Source organism: Dasypus novemcinctus, chromosome 3 (genome assembly GCF_030445035.2).
Source record: "Dasypus novemcinctus isolate mDasNov1 chromosome 3, mDasNov1.1.hap2, whole genome shotgun sequence".
Lineage (NCBI taxonomy): Eukaryota > Metazoa > Chordata > Mammalia > Cingulata > Dasypodidae > Dasypus > Dasypus novemcinctus.
The window spans coordinates 37,172,619-37,195,514 of NC_080675.1; the positions used below are offsets into that span (position 1 = coordinate 37,172,619).

The 22,896-nt window shown below is 38.9% G+C and overlaps 1 protein-coding gene across 50 annotated transcripts in view; it reads right to left on the reverse strand.

Moving 5' to 3' along the window:
• The window catches only part of SIPA1L1 (signal induced proliferation associated 1 like 1), a 399,857-nt gene that overhangs the window by 21,254 nt on the left and 355,707 nt on the right, over window positions 1-22,896 (reverse strand). For 34 of the 50 annotated variants that reach the window (XM_058293142.1, XM_071213827.1, XM_058293141.2 and 31 more), the window contains 4 exons: window positions 18,808-18,932; window positions 16,510-16,572; window positions 15,946-16,064; window positions 11,170-11,612 (listed from right to left, as the gene is read on the reverse strand). In XM_058293142.1, the coding sequence (XP_058149125.1) occupies window positions 11,170-11,612; window positions 15,946-16,064; window positions 16,510-16,572; window positions 18,808-18,932 (750 nt within the window). The remainder of the gene's footprint in view (window positions 1-11,169; window positions 11,613-15,945; window positions 16,065-16,509; window positions 16,573-18,807; window positions 18,933-22,896) is intronic. The other 16 variants (XM_058293172.2, XM_058293144.2, XM_058293147.2 and 13 more) reach the window with 1 other exon arrangement.

Consider the following 22,896-nt stretch of genomic DNA (forward strand, 5'->3'; position numbering starts at 1 on the left):
ACCCTGGGAGCACGCATGTTTGGCCCAATCTGTCTGTTGGTAGCCCCAGGGACTCCCTGAGCTCTCCTACAGAATGCTGTTGGAGAGCAGTCAAGTCATGCTGCCTGAGGCAAAGGATTGCTGGCTACAGGACAGACAGTGCAGTGAGGAAACTATTTCCTAAGGAAGATGGGGGAATTTGTAACTGTGTAAATGGGGGAATTCCTAGGGCCACACACACATTTCTCTGACAAGCTGCACATACAGAAAGGATCATGGAAGTCTCTGCGCCTTGGCTTGGAGCTATTTTCCAAACTCACTGTTTGGATAATCCTGAAGGAGAGCACAGTTAGAGGTCAATCTGCAAAGACTGGGGAAGGAGTTTTTATGTTTTCCTTTTTCTTTTTTTTGGTTAGCTCCTGTTGTTTAAGGAAAGTTATATCCTAACACTAGCTAGATAGAGGTTTGAGGAACTGATGTCTCAGAATCTAAATTTCAGTGATAAAATAAAAGATCAAAGTGTCCAGGTTTCAACGAAAGATTACAAAACATACAAAGAAACAAAGAGATGGCCTAGGCAAATGTAAAGATTAAAGCATTATAAATCATCAGGGAGGAGGACCATATGAGGGACTTTAAAAAATGGTTCTAAATATGCTCAAAGAACTGAAGGAAAATATCAATAAAGAACTAAAGGAAATCAGGAAAATAGAACAATACAAAGAGAAGATCAATAGAGAGAAAGAAATTATAAAAAGGAACCAAAAAGAATTGAAGACCACAGTAACAGAAATTAACCATTCACTAGAGGGGTTCAATAAGATTAGAGCTAGAAAAGTAAAGAAGCAGTTAACTTAAAGATAAGGCAATTGATAATATCCAGTCTGAGAAGCAGAAGGAAAATGAAAGAAAAAAAGTAAACAGAGCCTGAAGAACCATTAGGACACCATAAAGCATACTAATATATGCATGTGAGAGTTCCAGAAGAAAAACAAAGAGAGAAAGAGGCAGTAAGAATATTCAAATAAATTATACCTGAAAACTTCCCATATTTAACAAAAGACATGAATATGCACATCCAAGATGCTCAATGTATTCCAAACAGGATAAATCCAAATAGAGCCACATATTATATTCAGATTGTCAAATGGCATATTATACTCAGATTATCAAATACCAACGATAACCCTGAAAGCTCTAAGAGGAAAGTAATGTCACGTACAAGGGAGCCTCAATAAGGTTTAGGTGCTGATTTCTCACTGGAAACCATAGAGTCAAAAAGGCAGTGGAAAGACATTTTAAGAGCTGCAAGTAAAAAATTGCCAACCAAGGATTCTGTATTCAGCAAAACTATCTTTCAAAAATAAGGGAGAAAAAAAAAAAACGAGGGAGGGATTAAGACATACCCAGACAAACAAAAGTTGAGGGACTTTGTCACAAGTAGACTAGCCCTAAAAGAGATGCAAAAGAAAATTCCAAAAGGAAAGGACACTAGAGAATTGACTGAAGCCACATTAAGAAATACAGATCTCTGGTAAACAGAAATAGCAGTAACATGATATTTTTGTCTTTTTGCTTCCTACAGGATCTAAAAGGCAAATGAACAAAATATAATAATAAATCAGTGGTTTTAGGTTCAATTATAAACATGTCATCTGTGACAAGAACTATATAAGAGTGGAGAGTAGAGGTGTATAGAAAAATAGTTTATGTATGTAAGCTATTTAAGCTCTTAAGTTGGTATCAAAACCAATGAGATCGGGAGCAGATGTGGCTCAGATGGCTGAGTGCCTGCTTCCCACATGGGAGGTCCTAGGTTTGGTTCCCCATGCCTTCTAAAAAATAAACAACAGGCAAAACAAATGGAAAAACCAACTCAGGGGAGCTGATGTTGTCTCAGTGGTTGAGTACTAGCTTCACACATACGAAATCCCTGGTTCAATCCCTGGACCCCAGTACGTAAAAAAACAAATCAAAACAAACAAAAATAAAAATAAAAAAATAAATGAACAAAAAAAACCCAAATGAGATTGTTATAGCTTTAGGGTGTTGTGGCAGTTGATATTATTTATGAATTCGAAAAAGGCACTGATTATGTTTGTAAACTGGTCTGTTCCTCTGGGCCTGAGACCCTTCTGATTGCATTAAATCCAGAGGTTTCACTTTTATTTGATTAAATCAAGATTAGGCCTTTGATTCGACCATGTCATTAGGGCAGTAGGGTTGAGTCCCAGCCCCCTTTGTTGGGCTATATAAATGGACCATTCAATCAGGAACACAGAGAAGTAGATATACAGAAAAAGACATGGCAGAGGAGAGAACTTGGCTTTGATTCTGGAACCCCCTCTCCCCCCCAGAGATGAGCTATTTGCCTGAGAGTTTAGAGCTGAAACTTGTGAAGAGACCAGAGCAGTTGAGAAGCCTTGAGAGAAAAGAGAAAGGCTGAACCCTTGCAGATATCTGCAGCTATCTTGCTTCAACAAGTGGCAACCGACATTTGGTGAGAAAGTACCTCTTATGATACCCTGAGTTGGACTCTTTAGGGCTTTGTAACTGTATGCTTTTATCCCAAATAAATACCCTGTATGAAAGTGAAAAGATTTCTGGTACTTTGCATCAGCAGTCCTTTGGCTGATTAATACAGAATTTGGTACCAGAAGTGGGGTGATACTTTCGCAATTACCAAAATGCTGGAACAGTATTATAAATGGGTAAGGAGTATATTTTTTTGGAGTGAGATGCTTGATAGAAAAGGCCTAGATTGCTTTGAAGAGACTGTTGATAGGAATAAGGCCGCTAAAGAGACTTTTGATGAGGACTTAGAAGGAAATGAAACTATTACTGGGAACTGGTAGAAAGGAGATCTGTGTTTTAAAATTTCAGAGAACTTAGCAAGATTAGACTGCTGATGTTATATGGAAGGTAGAATTTGAAAATTACAAACTTGGACATTTAGCCAAGGAAATTTCCAAACTAAATGTGAAAAAATGCAGCCTGGCTTCTCCTTGCAGTTTATAGCAAAATGTTAGAGGAAAGAGTTAAGTTGATAACTTAATTGTTGGGCACAAAGTAAACAGAAACTGATTCTGGAAATTCTAAGCCTCTGGAATTCCAAGCCCCAATTGAGGACTTAACTAAACTTGTAACTTGTAAAATCAGGACTGAAAAGGCAGTTATCTAGGAAAGACTTGTGGAAAGTCTTATAGTCTGATGGCTTGGGCCCCTGCTTCCTACATGCTAAACCAACAATTTTTTTGCAAAAGCTGTACGAACAGAACCATTGTCAGCCTGAACTAAAAGAGGCATGGAGGGGAGATATGGAAGGGGAAACCATGGAAACTGAGGTCTGGAATTAAGACATCTCCTTGGGCCAAGAAAGGAACCCCAACCATGTGCACAAAGAGAGTGAGCTTGCCCTGGCATCTGAAGAGGGTAGATGTTCCAGCCTGCTGTCCAGGGAGAGCTTTGCTGCCACAGACTACAGAGAAGTGGAGCACATTCTCCCAGGGTTGGGGAGAGTGAGGTCAACACCCCATAGGTCTGAGAGGGGTGGGCTTGTTGCCCATATATTAGGGAAGGCCAGGTTGCCAATTCATTGCTCTTTTGAGGGTTGGGCCTGTACATCAGAGATTAGGGAGACTCTATCCGAGATTGAGACTATATCCCAGAGATTGGGTAAAGTGTGGACATCACCCCAATGTTCTTCATGGGTAAGTTCTGAAGCTTGTTGCCACCCAGATGGTTGATGAGTACGGAATCAAGAAAATGGAAGTTGGACATGTCTGTGGAAAGGGTGGGTCCCTGTGAGGCCCCAGGGAGAAGAAACCATCATCTTGAGAATAATTCTCAGGGTTTAGGAACTGTAGGGGACCGGTGACTCATGTGTCCCCCCCAATTTCTCCTTATGGTAATATAAATATTTATCCTTTTTCTGAACCTTTGTATAATGGAAGCAGATAAATTGTTTTGTTCGTTTCAGAGGTCTACAGCCCTAAGACAAACTGTATTTCTATAAATTGATTGTGATGTGATTTTGTACTTACCATTGTTACTGATTTGAGCTTTTAAAAAATATCGTAATGTCTTTTCGGAATTCAGAAGGTACAGTGTAGCAATTTGATATTATTTATGAATTCCAAAAAGAGACATTGATTATTTTTGTAAACTGGTCTGTTCCTCTGGGCATGACACCCTTTGACTGATTTAAATTCAACAGCTTTACATTTATTTGATTAAATCAAGAATAGGGCTTTGATCTGACCACATCATTAGGGTGTGCAGGGTTGAGTCCCTGCCCCCTTGGTGGCCTACATAAATGGACACTCACAGAGAAGAAGATACACAGAGGAATAGAGAGAGCTCCACAGACATGGAAGAGAAGAGAGCCTGTCAGTTTTGATCCTGAGGTCCCAGGAATAGAGATGAGCTATTCACCTGACAGTTTACAGCCAATTTTGTGAAGATAACAGGGCTGCTGAGCCCAGAAAGAAATGAGCCCTCCAGCCTACAGCTGAGTTAGAAAGAGGCTGGGCCCACAGAGCCTTAAGAGGAAAGAGGAAGGCTAAGCCCTCGCTGATATCGGCAGCTATCTTGCTTCAACATGTGGCAACAGACAATAGGTGAGAAAGTGCCTCTTACTATACCTTGAGTTGGACTCTTTAGGGACTTGTTACTGTAAGTTTCTATTCCAAACAAATACCTTTCTAAAAGCCAACATATTTCAGCACCCCTTTGGGCTGAGTAATACAGGTGTTAAATTTAAGCCCCAAGGTAATCACAAAGAAAATATCAAAGTATATGTAAACTCACAGAGACAAAGTAGAGTACAGGTTACCAGGGGTGTGGGGCAGGTGGAATGGGTAGTTCATGGAAAATGAGGGTAGGGTTTGTGGTTGGGGTGAAGGAAAAGTTCTAGTTTTGGATGGTGGTGAGGGTACTACAACTGTGGATGTGATTAATTCCCCTGAATGATGTGCTTGGTAGGGGTTGGGATGGGAAGATTTATGTTGTATATATGTTCCCACAATTAAAAGAAAAAAGAAAGAAAAAGAAACTAAAGAAATAATGATGATTAAATGGAATAAATGGTACTGGATGAGATCTAAGAGGAGGAGAAAAAGCCTGAAAGGCATTATTGGGACGTAAGAAAAAATTGGAATTTCATAGAGAATGGAAAAAAGCTTTATACCATTGTCTTGAACTTGTTAACTTCACTTGAGGTGATTACATAAGTGAATATCCAGTTCTTATGGAATATTCATGGAAGTATTATCGATTCAAGGAGTATGATGTGTACATCTTGCTCTCAATTGTTCAGAAGATAGATAGCTCGCTGGCTGATGGAATGATAGCATGACAGAGCAAAGGTGATAAAATGTTAAAAATGGTGGATCTGGGTATCTGGAGGGCGGGGTAGATAGGAGTTCTCCATATGGGGTTTGTATTATTTTTGAAAGTCCTGAAAGTTTGAAATTATTTTAAAATAAAAAGGAAAAGCAATTATAAAGGACTGTTAATAGGGAGCTATGGGAGATAAATGTTTGTTGAAGGAAAAGTAACTAGATACTGCATTAAAAGAGTTGATAGAGTGCGTAAAAGAAATGACAGGAAACCTTTTGTCTTAAAAGGACATATACAATTTGCAATATATTTGATAATCCTTTTTATTCTCAATATAAAAGCAACCATTATAAGGTAGACCAGGTATTATTCGATTACTGATAAGGGACAAGTTTAGTGAAATGGCATGACTGGTTGAAGGCCACATATCTGATGAATGGTAGAACTGAGACTTGACTCTCAACCTTAGGTTCCAAAGCTAGGGCTATTTTTTCTGGGTATTTCTCTCAATTCTTGGAGGTGAAGAGCTGGTACAAAATTTCTTTAAAAGAAACTGTTTTCAAATACCTCTTGTAAGTGTCTATACAAGTTTCATAATTTTAGGCTTGAAAAAATCTTAGGCTTAGAAAAGACTAAGCTCAAAAAAACCATTTATTCTTATCTTAATTGAGGTCTTTTTTGTATATTTAAACTGTAGCTGGAGGAATTTCAATTAGAGACAAAAATGTTGAAGAGAGAGGACTGAAATTATTCAGAGGTTATGGACTTTTTCCTATTGAGAGTTTTCTTTCCTTTGATTTTTTAGAAGCAATTGGATAAATTCTCCTCCTGGTAGGATGGTTTATGTATGATAAGGAATGGACTCTGCCCAATTCCTTTTGTTCTTATGATTTACTTGGGCCTTTCACATCAACTGGATAAATTAGTTGTTTCATAATACGAAGTAATGGCCAACTTTTTGTCAGTGAGCTCTGCACCAAGGGATCCAACAATTGTGTCCTGCCTGATGCTCATTTTCTCAGAATTTCAATTTCACTTGAAATTCTAACCACAGTGATTCTGATTTTTAATCTTTGAGGTCAGCTGAACATCCCAGAGTTCTGAATAAAATAATCTCCCACCCTCGAAAGCTGGTCAAAACGGGGCAAAAGAGTTTAGGCCAGATCACCTGAAGTTCTACTGTATCAAAGGAAAATAAAATATAATCCTGAAACTGGTTGTATATAGTGTTACAAAGCAAAAATTAGTAATTAAAACAATCCTTCCCTAACAATAGGTTAAAGCAAGTAGAGCTAACTATATCTTTTAAGAGAAGTTTTGGTTTCTGATATTAGATGCCGCACTTCTAAATTCTGAATTAGTCCATAAAACTTATAAACATCATATTTGCCTCTTAAGAAAAAAAAATAGAAGTAAAGCAATTAATTGTTGGTAATTTTCTAAACAAGTTAGGAAGCCATATTTTTAACATATGTAGGATACTAAAGACAGCAGGGAATAAAATTTAAACATACCAGCTCTAATACATACACAGAGGCACACATACATAGATAGGCCAGTGTGTTGTAGCAGCCCGAGGCATTCCTTAACGTTCAATGTAAACTAAATGTAAGAAAGCCCTTCTTTTCCTCTACTCTCAAGAAATATACAGCTTTTTTGGCATGAATAGTTAGCTTATTAGGTTGATCAGAAAAAGTACCTTCCAGAAATTGAAAGGTACTGGCAACTTTGGGCAGTTAACCAGCCCCTGTAGTGAATGTCAGACACTGAACAACTAATATCCAGACACTGATTAACATTTGCATATGGCTACTAATAGTCCCTCTCCTGTTTGTTTTACAGATTGTTAATTTTATGACTTTGTTAAAATTCATGCTGCACAAGGACTTTACAGACACTAATTCAGGGGTTCTTAACCTTTTTTGTTCCACGGACCCCTTTGCCAGTCAGGTGAAAACCATGGACCCCTTACTAAGTCCACACTATACTGTACATTATTTAATAAATATATCACACCCACACCAACATGTCCCCATGAGAATAATGTTTTTTTTATTTCAATTCAAGCTCACAGATCCCTTAAGAACCCCTGCTCTGATATACACATTTATATATAAAAGCACTACAGCCCTTTGCAAAATTGACACACATCTATATAATAAGCTTTGAAATGTATTAGTGGTTTTCTAGAAGATTTTGCAGTTGAAAATTTATGCTACGTTTGAACTGCTTTATTTATAGGGAACTTGAGTCATGAGGCAAAAAGTGCATACATTAAGGAAGCAGTTATTCATTTACTCATCAAAATTTACTAACCACCTATTATGCTCATGGAGGCATGTGCTATACAAAATGCTTAGTGTGCCCATACTAGATGAGAAGTCCTCAGAGTGGATGGAGTGAAAAATGTCTATGCGATCACATAAGTGGGTACTAAGGAGGTACTAAGTAGCTACAGGGTTCTAAGGGGGCCTAAAGGAAGCTGGAAGAAGGAAGTTTTGCCACAAACAGAATGGCAGGGTAAAGGGGTAAGCATAATAGGATGGACACTCAAACCAAATAAATTCAGTACGCACAGAAAAGTGGGTTTTCTAGCTTTAGAATGCATGGTCTTAAATCTAGTTCCAATATGGGTAATGCCATTGTCAGCTGGACTAGAGCTCTTTACTGCTGAGAAGGTCTTTGGTCCCCACACAAATTGGCACTGCCTATTCCACTGAGGCTAAGAAAAGAAAAACGAACCTAGCTGATGAGAGTATATTAAAAGACGAGTTATCTTCACTTCTCCTATGAGCACCAAAATCATTTTTTGAGAGATTCATTTTAAAATCAGGAAATGTTAACAGCAATTACAAAAAATTAAGACCTCTCTCTAAATTTCTGAGCTTCAGGGAAGATACATATGTATTCTAGGAGCAACATTTTACAGCAATTAACAGAGTTTTTAATTGCAGGAAGTTTTCAGTGTATATGGCTTCTCTTAATGACATTTGACTGTAATAATCCCATGTAATTACCAACCTACATTAATGCACTTCTCACGGGTTGCCACAAAAAACCTGCACAGTCATCAACAGGGAGACTGGAGAACAGAGGGGTAGGAACAGAGCCCAGACAGAAATACACAGTAGAACTTAATCACTGTAATTTGGTTTTTGTCACCGAGTCCCAGGTACAAGCTCTTTTATGCACTGTCAAGAGATCTCCACATTAATTGCTGTTCCTGTCTTCTGAGGACACAAACACTCTAATTTGCACTGATTTTAGTTTAGTTTCTCTTCCAATGTGCAGTTGGTGGCTTAGTCCCCTTTCCTCCAGAAGAGGAAGGCTACTACATCTCTGATTATTCAGCTCACTCCGCCAAGATCAACAGATTGAAATCACAAAGCACCCAAGTTTACCAGAGTCTAGAAGCTACTGTCACTCAACCCATTGGTGGGTGGGAAGCCCTGCCACCTTCCCTGAAAGGCCACATTCTTTTCTTCTCTAATAAGCCTGGCTTTCAATAGAAGTTATTTCTAAATGATAATTCAAATGATTTCTGCATGACCTGATTGAAGCAGAAAGTTTAGACAATCCTTTGAGGCTTTCAGGCAGGCCCAGTCAGCAAATTCCAATAATGCAAGCCCAGGTGCCTAATTTTCAGAGGGCTTTGTTGATCCCTGGGGATTTGTGAGATAATGGCGCAGTCTGTGTTTCAACCTTATGCCATGGGGATTCCATTTGAGACAAGACCTTTATAATTGACTTTCTTTTGCCATCAAATTAGACTACAGACATAGCTCCAGATACAGTATTATTCTTAACAAAAATTAAGACATACTCCTTTCAAAACAAAAAATTGAAAACCACAGAAACAGGATTCAAACTAAATCTAGAGACCACAGAAAAACTATTTTGATTTGAAAAATGTTCTGAGTCAACATACAATCTATTTTCAATGAGATGGTGGGGTGTGCAGGAAAAAGTGAGTGTCAAAATTCAGTGCTACGTGATTCTATGTCTAGATTATATTACTGTATTTGATGCCTAGTTGCCTCTTTTACTTTTCCTAAAACATCCCTTAATCTATTGAATCAGACATTCTATTTTTCTGAATTGTGGCAAGTTAACTAAGTGCTTGCTACTCAGAAGATGGAGACTACTTTCCCAATGTAGTTTTTGCTTGGGGGGCTGTGTAGTTTCTTGTTCGATCATGATTATTTTCATTACTGCAGTGTGGTAATAATGGTAAGTAGGAATAAAACTCTGTAAATTCTTCACACCATAGGACCAACCTGAATTTTAAAAGATGGAAAGCTCAATAATCTTATCAGTAAGAATGCAGATACAGTAGGAGAACTGAATACTTAACTGATCAAGTTAACAAATCCAGAGGATGTTCTTTCTCATGAAGGTTATTTGGGGTGTTACTGATGATTATGTGCCTGGACTCCCATTTGAAAAGTAAAACTAAATTGAGCTTCTCTACTATTTTTCTTTGGGGTGTAACACTAAAAAGGACCCAGTAGACAGCCAAGTTAGATGCTGTTACACAAGGTGATCAACGACTGAGAAAAATAAACGGTAAAAGGAGAGAAGACCTTAGAGATTAACAGGCCTGAAAAGATAGTGATGGAATGTTTCTTCCAGATGAGGAAGAATCTTATCATACTTTGGACTTTAGGCTCAAATCTAAAACAGTGATTGAAAAATAGTATTTATTTTGCCTAGCAGAGTGATCTCTAAGGAGTCAGGGGAATGTGTAGGTTTCTATTCTGAAAGGTAGATGGGATGTATATAATTTTAGCTACACTTTTCTGTTGGACACCTCTCACCCTCAACTCATCACTGTCAGGAACCAATTACTGAACAAAAATTACCATGCAAACATTGGGTAGGTGATGTTCTCTGACAGAGTGGCAATGTAAAGGAGGTGTTTAGCATTGTAAATAATGCCCTGTTAGTCTTGGGAAAAAACACAGTCAAGATTTTTTTTTCAAGATCTTCAAAACACTGTCTCTTTCTACAGCAGGGGTTCCTAACCTCTTCTGTCCTACAGACCTCTTTGCCAGTCAGGTAAAAACCATGGACCCCTTACTAAGTCCACACTGTACGGTGTATTATTTAATAAATATATCATACCCCCACCAATACGTCCCCACAAGAATAATGTTCTTTTGAATTTTCAATTCAAGCTCATGGACCCCTTGAAATCTACCCATGGATCCCCAAGGTTAAGAACCCCTGTTCTACATCTCTCCTACCAGTGGAAAGTCGAAATTACAAGGATATACCTTTACTCTCTCATTCTGGAAAACAGGACAACTTTTAAAAATTCCAATACAACTTAATGAAAAATATCTGCAAATTTTTCTCACAGTTTAAAAGAACTCAGTAGGATGACGGAACTATTTATGAAGCATTTCACTGGCAAATAAAGGCATTAAACATATAAAAATAAGTTTGGGGAAGAGGCTGCGGCTCAATGCTTGGGCTCCTGTCTACCATATGGGAGGCCCTGGGTTCACATCCTAGGGCTTCCTTGTGAAGATAAGCTGGCCCGTGCCCGCAGAGAGCTGACAGCCTGTGCCCGCAGAGAGCTGGCGCAGCAAGATGATGCACCAAAGGGAGAAAGCAGACACAGAAGAACGTGCAGTGAAGGGACACAGAGAACAGACCGCAAGCAAGCCACAAGGGGGGGGGGGGGGGAACAAACAAACAAACAAATAAATAAATAAAAATAACTTTTAGTTCATAGAAAGCCTCTTTTCTTCATATATTATTGAGGAAAGCAGAGTGGGATGAGGCCAGGAAACTATATTTAGGACTGGATTGGAAATCAGAGAAGCAGCCTGGAAGGACGATTACCTTGAGTGGGAAGCAGCATCATTTATACTGAAAGTGCTGTTCTCCCTTGTCAGAGGGTTTGCACCTGCTTGGCTCTTGCTATGGATATCCAAGCTCAGGGAAGATTCCGTTTTCCGGTCCATGCCGTGGCTCTCTGTCTCTAAAGTCCGGTCTGCCAAGGAGATGACTTCGCTGGAACTATGCCAGAGGGGAGCCACTTTCTCCTTGCCTGGCCCTGAACGAGGTGAGGACGTAGCTGCCCCCAGGGAGGCTGTGCTGCCATGGCTGGGCCCGTAGGAGGTGGTGTCGATGCCACTGTCGGCAGAGGTGCCTTGTAGATAGTTGTAGCTGTTCAGTTCGGATTCAGTGCGGTCCCCATCATACCACTTCTCGTCACTATGGGCACTCGAAGCATTGCTGGAGAGGGTATTGCTACTGGAGTGGCTCGAGTAGTGGCTGTCAGACTGAAAAGGAAGCACGATTTACTTAAGTACAGGCTGTGTTTCTTGAACACCATGAAAAATGAGCAGGGAGCAACACTGTGACATGTGTCTGGTTATGGAGGTCTCAAGGCACAAGTTCCAACAGAAAAAAAAAAGACAGGAGGTGCCTGGAAAAGTCTCTGCAACTCTGATCCATTCAAAAGTGTCCAGAGCAAAGAGTGCTGGGAACATTTTTAAGAATCCATTTTTCATTGTTTGACTTATATGCAAGTATCAGCACAATTGAGATAATTTTCATCAGAAAAAAATTATTCTAAACTGTCACTGAAAAGTCTCTAATATCTTTATCTTAAAAACAGAGAGGAAATAATTCTTTGAAAGGAGTAATAATTATAAAATGTGCTTGATTCTAAAAGCCCTACTGCTCAAAGTAAAAGCTAGTCTGAATTCGAGACATTCCTAAAGAGATCTTTTCCTTCCAAAATTAGGATCTATTTAGTAGTACTCTCCAGAGGTAAATTTGAACCCAGAGGTAAAATTTAAACAGAGGAGCCAAGACAATTCAAAAGGGAAAGTAACCTTTTAACAAACGGTGCTAGGACAATTAGATATCCACTTGCAAAAAGAAATGAAGTTGAACCCCCGCCAAATTTAAAAAGAAACTCAAAATGAACCAAAGACCTAAATGTAAGAGCTAAAACAACAAAACTCTAAGAAAACACAGAAGTAAATTTCTACAACCTTGGATTAGGCAGCAGTTTCTTAGATATGACACCCAAAACACAATAAAAGAAAAAATAAACTGCATTCCATCAAATTAAAAATTTTTGTGCTCCAAATGATACCCTTAAGAAAGTAAAAAGACAACCCACAGAATGGGAGAAATATTTACAAATAATAAAGCTGATAAGGCACTTCTATACAGAATATATAAGGACTCTTACCATTAAACAATAAAAAGACAACCCAAATTAAAAATGGGCAAAAGATTTCAATAGGCATTTCTCCAAATAAGAAATACAAACGGCCAGTAAGCATGTGAAGAATATATATTCAACATCATTAGTTACTGGGAAAATATAAACCAAAATCACAAATGAGGTAGCACTTCACACATCTACTACGATGGCTAAAAAAGGACTGAAAATAGCAAGTGTTGGTAAGTAGAGAAATTGGAACTCTCATATGTTGCTGGTGGGAATGTAAAATGGAACAGCCACTTTGGAAAACAGTCTGGCAGTTCCTCAAAAGGCTAAATGTAGAGCTACCATATGACCCAGCAATTCCACTTTAGGTATGCATATACTAAAGAGAATATGTGGCCACACAAAAATTTGCACATGGATGTTCACAGCATTATTCATAACAGCCCCATAGTAGAAAGAACCCAAATGTCCATCAAGGAATGAATGGATAAATTGTGGTATATACATGCAATGGAATATTATTCAACCACAAAAAGGAATGCAATACCAATACTACAAATATGGATGAAGCTTGACAATATAATACTAAATAAGACACAAAAGACTACATACTGCATGATTCCGTTTATATGAACTACCCAGAATAGGCAAATCCGCAGAGATAGACAGATTAGTGGTTGTCTGAGATTTGGGGGGTGGCGTAGTGAGGGAAAGAGGGAGAACAGTGGGAAATGACTGCTAGTGGGTATGAGGTTTCTTTTTGGGGTGATGAAAATGTTCTGGAATTAGAGAGTGGTGATGGGTGCACAACTCCGTGAAAAGAGTAAAAACCTACTTAATTGTACACTTTAAAGTGGTGGATATTATGCTATGTGAATTATATCTTAATAAAAAATGTATACAGAACCCCTTCAACACAATGGCTTAGAAAGAACATTTTACAGACTTTACCCAAAACATCTAAAGAGTAAAGACGTACTCAAAGAAAATAAGAAGAAATAAGATTTCAAAAGATATCTGGAAAAGTAAGATTTTTAATTTAAAGAGAGGCAGGAAGTCAGATCCACTGTGGACATTAAGAAAAAATAAGGAGAGAAGGAATTACATATGTATATATTTATGGTTAAGAAAGGAATGTGCTCTCTGCTGGCTGAAGGTCAGAGCAGAAGGAGAATACTCCAGTTTCACTCGAAAGCAAAATACTTTAAAACAGATCCAGTCTCAGTCCCTTTACTGGTGTTACTCTAATTTTCTTTTTTTCAATAACCACTTTAGCTTTATCAAGTCTTAAATTATTTTTACTATTTGTAGGCAGACTTCTTTAGCTCTGGACCATCTGTGTTCTAGTATTCAGCAGCAGTGGCTTGAAATGTGGCTAGTTGGAATTGAGCTGCACTAGGAGTGCAGAGTATAATCCAGATTTCCAAAGAAATATAATGTGAGCCACATTTGTAATTTAAAATTTTCTAGAAGCCAAATTTAAATATATTTATTTGACATTTAACCAATATTTAAAAATTATTAATGAGAATTTCACATTCTCTTTTTCTTGCACTGGGCCTCCAAAATCTGGTGTGCGTTTTACCCTACAGCATGTATCAGTTCAGACACACTGGCCTCCTGTGGCTAGTGGCTAATATATAGGACATTGCAGCTCAAGGGAGTAAGAATCAAGCAAAAATATTCCAAGTTTTGTTGTGAGGCCACACAGAAAGAGTAGTAGGGCTCTGTTCATTCCAGCACTGGGAATATTGGGAATATTCTCTTCATGGTCTCATGACTTGACATACTCTTTTTCTAAGGAGCCTAGCCAGATAGCAACGTATTATTCCCATAACTCACCCCTTGGTTTTTATCATTCTCACAAGCTCAGGCCTGGGTAAGAATGGGAAAAAATGTGCTTTAAAGAACCCCATACTTCCTGTTTTATGACCCCTAGCTTTTCTCCCCCTTCCTTTGAGGTAACTAAGAAGGCCCAAGAACTCTCTTCATCAAAATCTCTTCCCAAGAAAGGATGAAAACAACAAAAATTAAAAAATTAAAAGAAAAAAAAAAAGGATGGAAACTTGAGCTTTTCAAAGGTATTTGTATTTTAAGAGGAAGGAAAGTCAAAACCAAGTAAGTGAAGTTACTCTAGTGGCAGTGAGGAAATGGCTATGAAAGACTGGTTGGGTGGGTGGTTCACCAGAAACCACTCCCAGTCACGAGACTGAGGAGCTGCTTGCTCCCACCAAAGCTTCGGTTTCCTACCTCCACTGTGGTGGCTGCTTATGGCTGTGGTTCCCATCACTTGTAATCAATCACATCCATCCCCATCCTGGTCAGGGAATGATGAAAGAGTGGGAGCAAGGGAGAGTGAATAAAACAAAAACTACTGAGGCTCAAGGAAAGCACCGTAGGATTGTATAGGTTTTTTACATTATAAATTTATCTTTTTTTCTGTTTAATAGGAAAAAATTAGTTTGTACTCCCTGAAGATACACTAGCTGGGATGCCACCTAAAGCTTGTTCCTGGGGGAAAAATGTTTAAATCATTTTTACTTTATGCATGTTCTAAGACTTGTGCTTTCAAGCCTTTTATGAGCTTTAAATGTAGATATATGTGTTATGAACTAAGAGGCCCAGGAGCACACAACAGGAAGGGGGAAATCATAGCTCAATTGGGATAATCTATCACTTGCAAGTAACATCACATTTCTCAGTAAATCTCTCTCCACAGAACCTAGTGGAGAGTGTGGAATAAATACCGCTTGCTCTCATTTTTTTTTAGCTTCAATATCCATTTCTCTAGAGCAAAACGTATGTGACTCTTCTCATTAAAAGTTCCCTCAGCATCTCATGAAACGGCATGAAAATAAATACACAGTCCAGTGAATAGACAAACCAAGGAAATCAACTACATTTAAAAAGTAAGGAAATTGATGTAATGATAGCCTCTTGTTACCAATTCTATCTGTAAGCTGATAAGGTTATTATGTAATTCTATGGTGAAAGGACAAACATTTATGAAACTATGGAAGGTAAGAGAAGCAGTAGGGGGTAGTTTAGAGGGAGCTATCTGCCACCTTGACTGATGCTCCAATCATACCTCATGCTTGTGATTGTGTAAGCAAACACAATTCATTTCTAGCACATATCTATTCCTACCATTTTAGGACTGCTTGCCAGTGAATCAGACAGTTTTCCATCCAGATCTGTGGGGATGGCAGGTACATGACCACAAGGAATTAAGAGTTTATCTCAAAGCAACCTTAGGGCCACAGCAGCAGAAATTCCAGGCCCACAGTGGCAAAAGTCTGCCTTCTGCCAGGATGACTTTCTCCTTTACCATGCAGAGGAAACAGAGAGCAGACCCATACCATTTTCACATCACAAGGAAGGCACATTGCTAGGAAGCTATTAATAATTATTATTTTACAGTAACTTACATGCCCTTGTTTGTTTGGAGACAAATGAACCACTGGATCCTGCCGCATTAATCTCCCACTGGGGCTCTCTCGAAAAGCCGGCAGTACCTTTGATACTGCTGGGAGATGGCACGTTGGCTCTGGAACACAGCATAGGACATTAGGGTGCAGGCACTAAACAGACACAAGCATATGTTGACAAATGAAGACAGCCTGCCATTGCATCTTTCAGTTCACTGACCAGCAAACTCTGAATTTCAGCAATAAGCTTGTTCAGAGTTTACACAATAGACAGCGCGTTAGAAACTGAGTGGCTGATGGATAAAGGGATAAAGCTTGCAGCTGGTGACCATGTGTCACATCATATACATTAGCACAGCCAAGTACCACCAAACCAAAGGCCATGAACAATGCGGCAAAGTTTGGAATCAACTTTTGGTTCAAGGGAAAGGTTCAGAATATATGGATTAAATTTATGAAATTCATTCATTGCCAAGTTTGGCTAACCTACTTTTATCTACATTACCTAGACAGGCATGGATGCAATTATGTGTTACTTACCATGACACTTTGGAAATATTTTACCTGTATATTCATGCTGCTCGAGGACAAAAGAATTGAAATCCTGAGGTCCTCTATAACTGTAAGCTAAGCACAACAGAAAAGACACACAGCAACTAGTTTACTTAAAACAATTGCTTCCTTTTGGACTCCAAGTTGGTGTTACAGATAGGGCTCCAAAGATGAAAGATAAGTGAATTTATCCTCTTTAAAACTCCTATAGCTAACAGCAACAATTCTGGGCTTCTACAGCATCTTTCCTAACATGTAAAGAACATGTCTGTTAATATGGTATCATAGTCTGTTGATATGACTCTCAACCATTTCCAAAAGCAGGGAGGGCAAAAAAAAGACATTCACTGAGATAAATGAGTCAAGCATGATGAACTCAATTTCTCCACTGTCAGTGGGGCACCAATTGATAATATGCTGATGTCAAAGACAGGTAAATGCAGCTAACAAAGAAAAATCTCGACATTCTCAACTGGTGAAATGCAAGTCATTAAAGAATTTTGTTCTCCCAAACTGAATGAACAAAGGGCACCCCCTTTATATACTCAATATATATTAAATTATTTTTCTTGAATTCTCCCTAGTAAGGCATATACCGACTAACCCTGGATTCTTTCTGATTCACCAACTAGGAAAACATGGGTTAGTCTCTTAGCATGTTGGGATCTCAAAAAATATAGATATTTGTTTTATTTTAACATTTTATTCTAAGCCTTATATTTTAGGTAGAAAAAGGCTACCACTTGGGCCTGCCATACTGTGGTGAAAATGCTTCTCTGGCAGGCTCTAGGGGTATGGTATTGAAAAAGATACCTTACTAAATGCATGATGAAATGTGTTCAAAAGATTTGTTCATATTAATTTTAGGGCCTTGTCTTTTAGGAGTGTGATGCCACTAAACTAAAATGGGTGCAGGGGAAAAAGACCAGAGGGAGGTATATGTGAAGGAACGAACATGGGTCTAGGATGAACCTTATAATTACCCTTTCCAATCCCAAGGCATATTTTCATTCCTCTATGACTTCACATAAGTGGGATGTGTGACACTGTACACTGCACAAAGGGTTTGCTGGCAGCTTTGTTCAAAGCCTGCACTAGGAGCCAAAAAAAGCTGCTAAAGTCATGCTGAACAAGGGATCCTTTTCACATGTGTCGTTACCATCTCAACAGTATCAAAACATATGGGATTAAAAACATTCTGTCAAGAGTAGAACAGTAAATCAGTATTCTCTCAGATTTTCTGGGTTGGGGGGTGGGTGGGATGCAGGTGGGGGATGCCAGATGGCTTCCATAACAAGGCACATCTCAGTGAAGTTGCTGGAACAAAGCTTATCTCCTGAACCTAAGAACCACATTTCTCTTCCTCAATGCCTGTCTTAACTGAATTACTATCTCTATTCCTTTCTAAGTTCGTGGTTAGTACATTTAAATGGGCACAATAAAAAATATAGGACAAAATCACCAATTTTCAGAGACAATAAAAATTATCATCTTTTTCAGCCTTGAAATTTATTTATTCCACAATGATGGTAATGCTACTAAAGGTAAGAGACAGAAAAGACTAACTGTCCTGATTCAAGTCCCTGATGTCTCAACTGTTTTGATACCCAATCTCCCATGCTACTGTATTGAAACATAATCTTGTTCCATGCCAAATTTTTATTTTATCAACCAGAGTTATGGTATCATTGGAGAAAGACTACCCATATATAAAGGACACGTCCCAGAAATCCAAATGAGGGCTCATGCATGCAAATATTTTCCATCTAGTATTTTGTACCACTAAGACATTTCCTTAGCTGACAGCTTAATAGCAGAGTGCAGGGGGAAAGAGCATGTAGCTGAGGAAGGCAATTTTAACAAAGATACAGATGTGAATAAAGGGAAATTATCTCTCTTTCCCACTTTGTACATAGCAGGTTTTTTTTTTTTTAATTGGACATGACGAATACTAAGGAGTCTCTCAGGGCACTTAAAGCAGGCAAAAGCAAACAAACGAGTAAACAAGGGGGAGAAAGGTAGGGCACATGAGGTTTGCAGTTCGGCGATTTAGTCTTGGTACTGAAAATAATCGCTACATCCTTTCTATTGTAAAACTCGGGGTCACTTAGAATTACTTGTCTTTTCTCTCAGATCTTATTGATTGCTTTAGCTCATACATAAATCTAACAAAGACTTAGTTCTAATTCATCTTTATTAGCTAGGGCTCTATTCTGTAACAGAATGCCCTGATAACATCATCAAGAGGTAGCTGGCCAAAGTCACCCTGTGGTAAGAGCAACTTGCTTTTCACAGGAATTAGTTACTTACCCATCTGGTCAGCGATGCTGTCCTCACTTCTCTGCCAGCTGGGCGTGGATTTTCCACTGCCGCCAATGTCTGACTGGGTGTTCTGCCTGTCAATGGAGGCTGGGGATCTGCGGCTCACTCCAAACCTGTGGTGATTTCCCCAAACAAAGGCAAAGGAGACCTCAGAGACCTCACCCATGAGGGGAAAGCAGTCCTGGATGCCTAAACGAAAATCTAAGCATAGGTACAGAGGTGTGTATATTTTACTCAACATATATCTCAGCATTTGTTCAAAATAGTAAACAAAGGCAGAGGCCACCAGGACCCAGCTACCCTAAGATAGGCATAAGAAAGCAACATCTTCAAGCCTTTGCAGAGCCAAGCTCAGATGTCATTCACAGCCAATGGAAAATATTCATAATCTCGATGTTCTATGTATGTCTTTGAATTGGTGCATTTGTTAAGAATAAGTATTTTCTGAGGACTTGCTCCATGGTCTGAGAAAATTTTAAGCTATCTTGCTGGCATATATAAGGCAAAGGTCTACTTCTGGAAAGAACATTTAGTTATTTCATGAACCAGTTTTATTTTCCCTTATGTAGAATGGTAATATATGGTTAATTAAAGCATATGCCTTGATCAGCAGTATATCAACAAGGGAAATAATGACTGAGCCCATGACAAATGGACAGAGTACAAAACTCAAAACATTCACAGGGAAATTTATAAATTGATAAGCAGTTGTTAATTAATTTATAAGCAATCTACATAATAAAGACTAAATTGGGCCTGAAATGATGGATACATTATTTTTACTTGCTACAGACTGATAAATACAAAGGCAGACTCAGCAGGTGGGACACTGTAAAGAGCACATGGTTTCGAGCAGGAAGACCCGGAGATGAGTTCCAACTCTACCACCCAAACTGACCCTGAAAAAAGTCACTGCACTTTTTTTCTCCATTTATTTGTAAAATGGCAATTCCATTATATGAAGCCAAGGAGACAAATCTACATAAAAGCATTTGAAAGTAGAAAACCCTTTAAAAATACTTAATAAAAACAAACACCTTGATCTATGAGAACTACAGTAAAAGGGCTCATGAAAAAAAAAAATGGATTCACTAATTATGCTTTTTGCCATCTCCTGCCAAGTGGGGTCCTTGTTCAGTTCAGAACAGTGAATATCCTCAAACTGGCCCTATTATCTTTTCTAAACCTGCACTACACTGAGTCTAGAAATGGATTTTACTTTTCTGGTAATAGTTCATGGAAATTAAAGAAAACTTTTTAAACATCCAATTTTAAAGCTGATTACTTTTCTGATTTTAAATAAATGATAAGGTTATTTTAAAATTCTGCCTTGACAAACATTTCCACCCAATGAACTTTAATTTCAGCTACACACACCCACACACACACCATTTATTATATGCCAGGATATTGGGGATATAAAAATTCTGTCCTTGAGGAACTCAGATAAAATTTGCTCTAAGTTTATATTGTATTTCCTTTGAAAGAGCTTAACTATGCCCTTTTTTTTTTTTGAGGAGCACTTAATAGATTAAAAATTACAGTTCAGATCAGAAGGAGTTAAGTAACCATGTGGCTATAACGTGAAGCACTTGTACAACATCTTTTTTTTTTAAAGATTTATTTTTATTTACTTCTCTCCTTTTCCCCACCACCCCCTCCTTGGTTGTCTGTTCTCTGTGTCCATTTGCTGCTTGTTCTTTTTGTCCGCTTCTGTTGTCAGCGGCATGGGAATCTGTGTTTCTTTTAGTTGCGTCATCTTGTTGTGTCAGCTCTGTGTGTGTGCGGTGCCATTCCTGGGCAGGCTGCACTTCCTTTGGCGCTGGGCGGCTCTCCTCATGGGGCGCACTCCTTACACGTGGGGCTCCCCTACGCAGGGGACACCCCTGCGTGGCAGGACACTCCTTGCGCACATCAGCGCTGCTCATGGGCCAGCTCCACATGGGTCAAGGAGGCCCGGGGTTTGAACCGCAGACCTCCCATGTGGTAGACGGACGCCCTAACCACTGAGCCAAGTCTGTTCCCCTGCACAACATCTTTTATTCAGTCTCTGCTTGAATGCATTCAGTGACCCAAAACTCTACCTCATGAGGTAGTACATTCGTATCCAGGGCAGGATGACAACTTTGAAATATCCTCTTTGAAATGGGCCGGAATCTTCCCTTTAGCTTTAATTTTTTGGTCTCAGCTGCCTTCACAGACAAGTTTAGTCCCTTATTTAAGAGTGCTAGAAGACTGCTACTGTTAACATCAAAAAGGAAGATGGCTATGTTCACAACAAAAATTCTCATCTCTAGGTTACACATCCTCAGTTTGTTTCTCACCCCAATGTCTCCAAACTTGTCGCCTATCCCAGCCCTCCACTCTATACATGCCCTGCCCTGTAAACAGTCCTCTAAGTGTGTGGCCCAAAAATAAATCTCCAAGGAAGGTAGAACAGATCTTACATCTTGAACACTTGATGCTCTTTAACTCTCATGCTCATCTTAAACTTGTTCAGGTGTCTTCTCTCCCCACTTAAGTACAGCAGGTATTATTAACCACCCTACTGAATTTTACCTTAAATTGATTTGTATAATCTCTATGTCCCCACACCAGGGAGTGGACAGGCACACGTGATAAAGACGCAGACCCTCAGGTCACTGAAGTGGAGGCAGGACAACAAAACAGCACATCATGTTTATAGATAACAATTGTGTAACTAACCTATTGTTATTAAGCTCAAGCTATTAAGCTTTGCAAAGCTTAACATCATACCCACTCCTGCCTCATGGTCAGCTTGTACATATCCATTTTGTGACAGTCTCAAATTCTTTAGTGAATGCCAGAAAAGACTGTTTTTGAACTAATTCATTCCTTTGATTGCATTAGAGTTCCTTACAGGACCTTGAATAGACACTTGATTAGATAGCTTTTGATTGGACTATGTCAGTGAGGTGTGACTCAGGCTGGGTCTCCCCCTTTCGCTGGGGTCTTATGTAATCCGAGGACTGAAAGCAGAAACACACAGAGAGAAAGAAGACAGAAAAGAGAGCTCTACCATTTTGACCCCATCATATGAGAGAAGACTCCAGGTTCGCTAATAGTGCAGAAAGACAGAGAAACCCCAAGAGGCTCAAGGAGATGAGGCCCAGGGAGAAATGCCTGACTGCCCACACCTGAGCTCCAGAAGCAAGTGCGGAGAGACCAGCACACCCGCCATCTTGCCTCATCATGCAAGTGACTCCAGGATCTGTCAGCAGCTGACCTTTAGTGAGAAAGCATCTCTGATAATGCCTTGGTTTGGACATTCTCACAGCCTCAGAACTGTAAGCTTTTACCCCAAACACATCCCCTTTATAAAAGTCAACCAACCCATTTCTTGTATTTTTGCACTGGCAGCCCTGTGGGAAACTAATACAATTTTTACTGGGGTAAGCTAATAGAGTAGATGTAATGATTTTTTTCTCCGGGTAAAGGTAACTTTTAGACTAAACCTGGTCCTTGAGCAATGAATCAGTCAGTGAACCACTGTCTTTTGCATCAGTGAAAGAGACAAAAAAGTACTTGAGACATAGATGAAAAACACTGTAATACCATTATCTTTCTGTAAACAATCGCCCAGGGTAAAAAGAGAGATTATATGGTATGGTAAATAACTACTGGGTACCCCACAAACAATGTGGGAAAACCCTTAACACCACCTATGGTAGGTTTGGTTAAAAAGTACCAAATTGAACAGTTACTACCTCATTAAAAAAAACTGTGTGCATAGGTATTAGAACTATGTTTCTAACATTAATATTCACCAAAACAATGTCTCAACTTAGATTTTTGATATACATTCTAAGTATATCACAAACAGAAGAATGTTTTCTAGCTACTTTATATTTTATTGCTGTACTGACATTCAAGTTGCAATGGATTCTTACTTTTGAAGTCAAACCAGGCCATTTAAAATCTATTAAAATAGGAAAGAATTAGTTGGGCTAGTGGTGTTATGGTGTGGTATAATCATACTTAACTCATAAAACTTTTGGCAGGGACTCATGATTAAGAGCTATTTTTTCCCCCCTAATTGCCCCTACAGTAATTAAA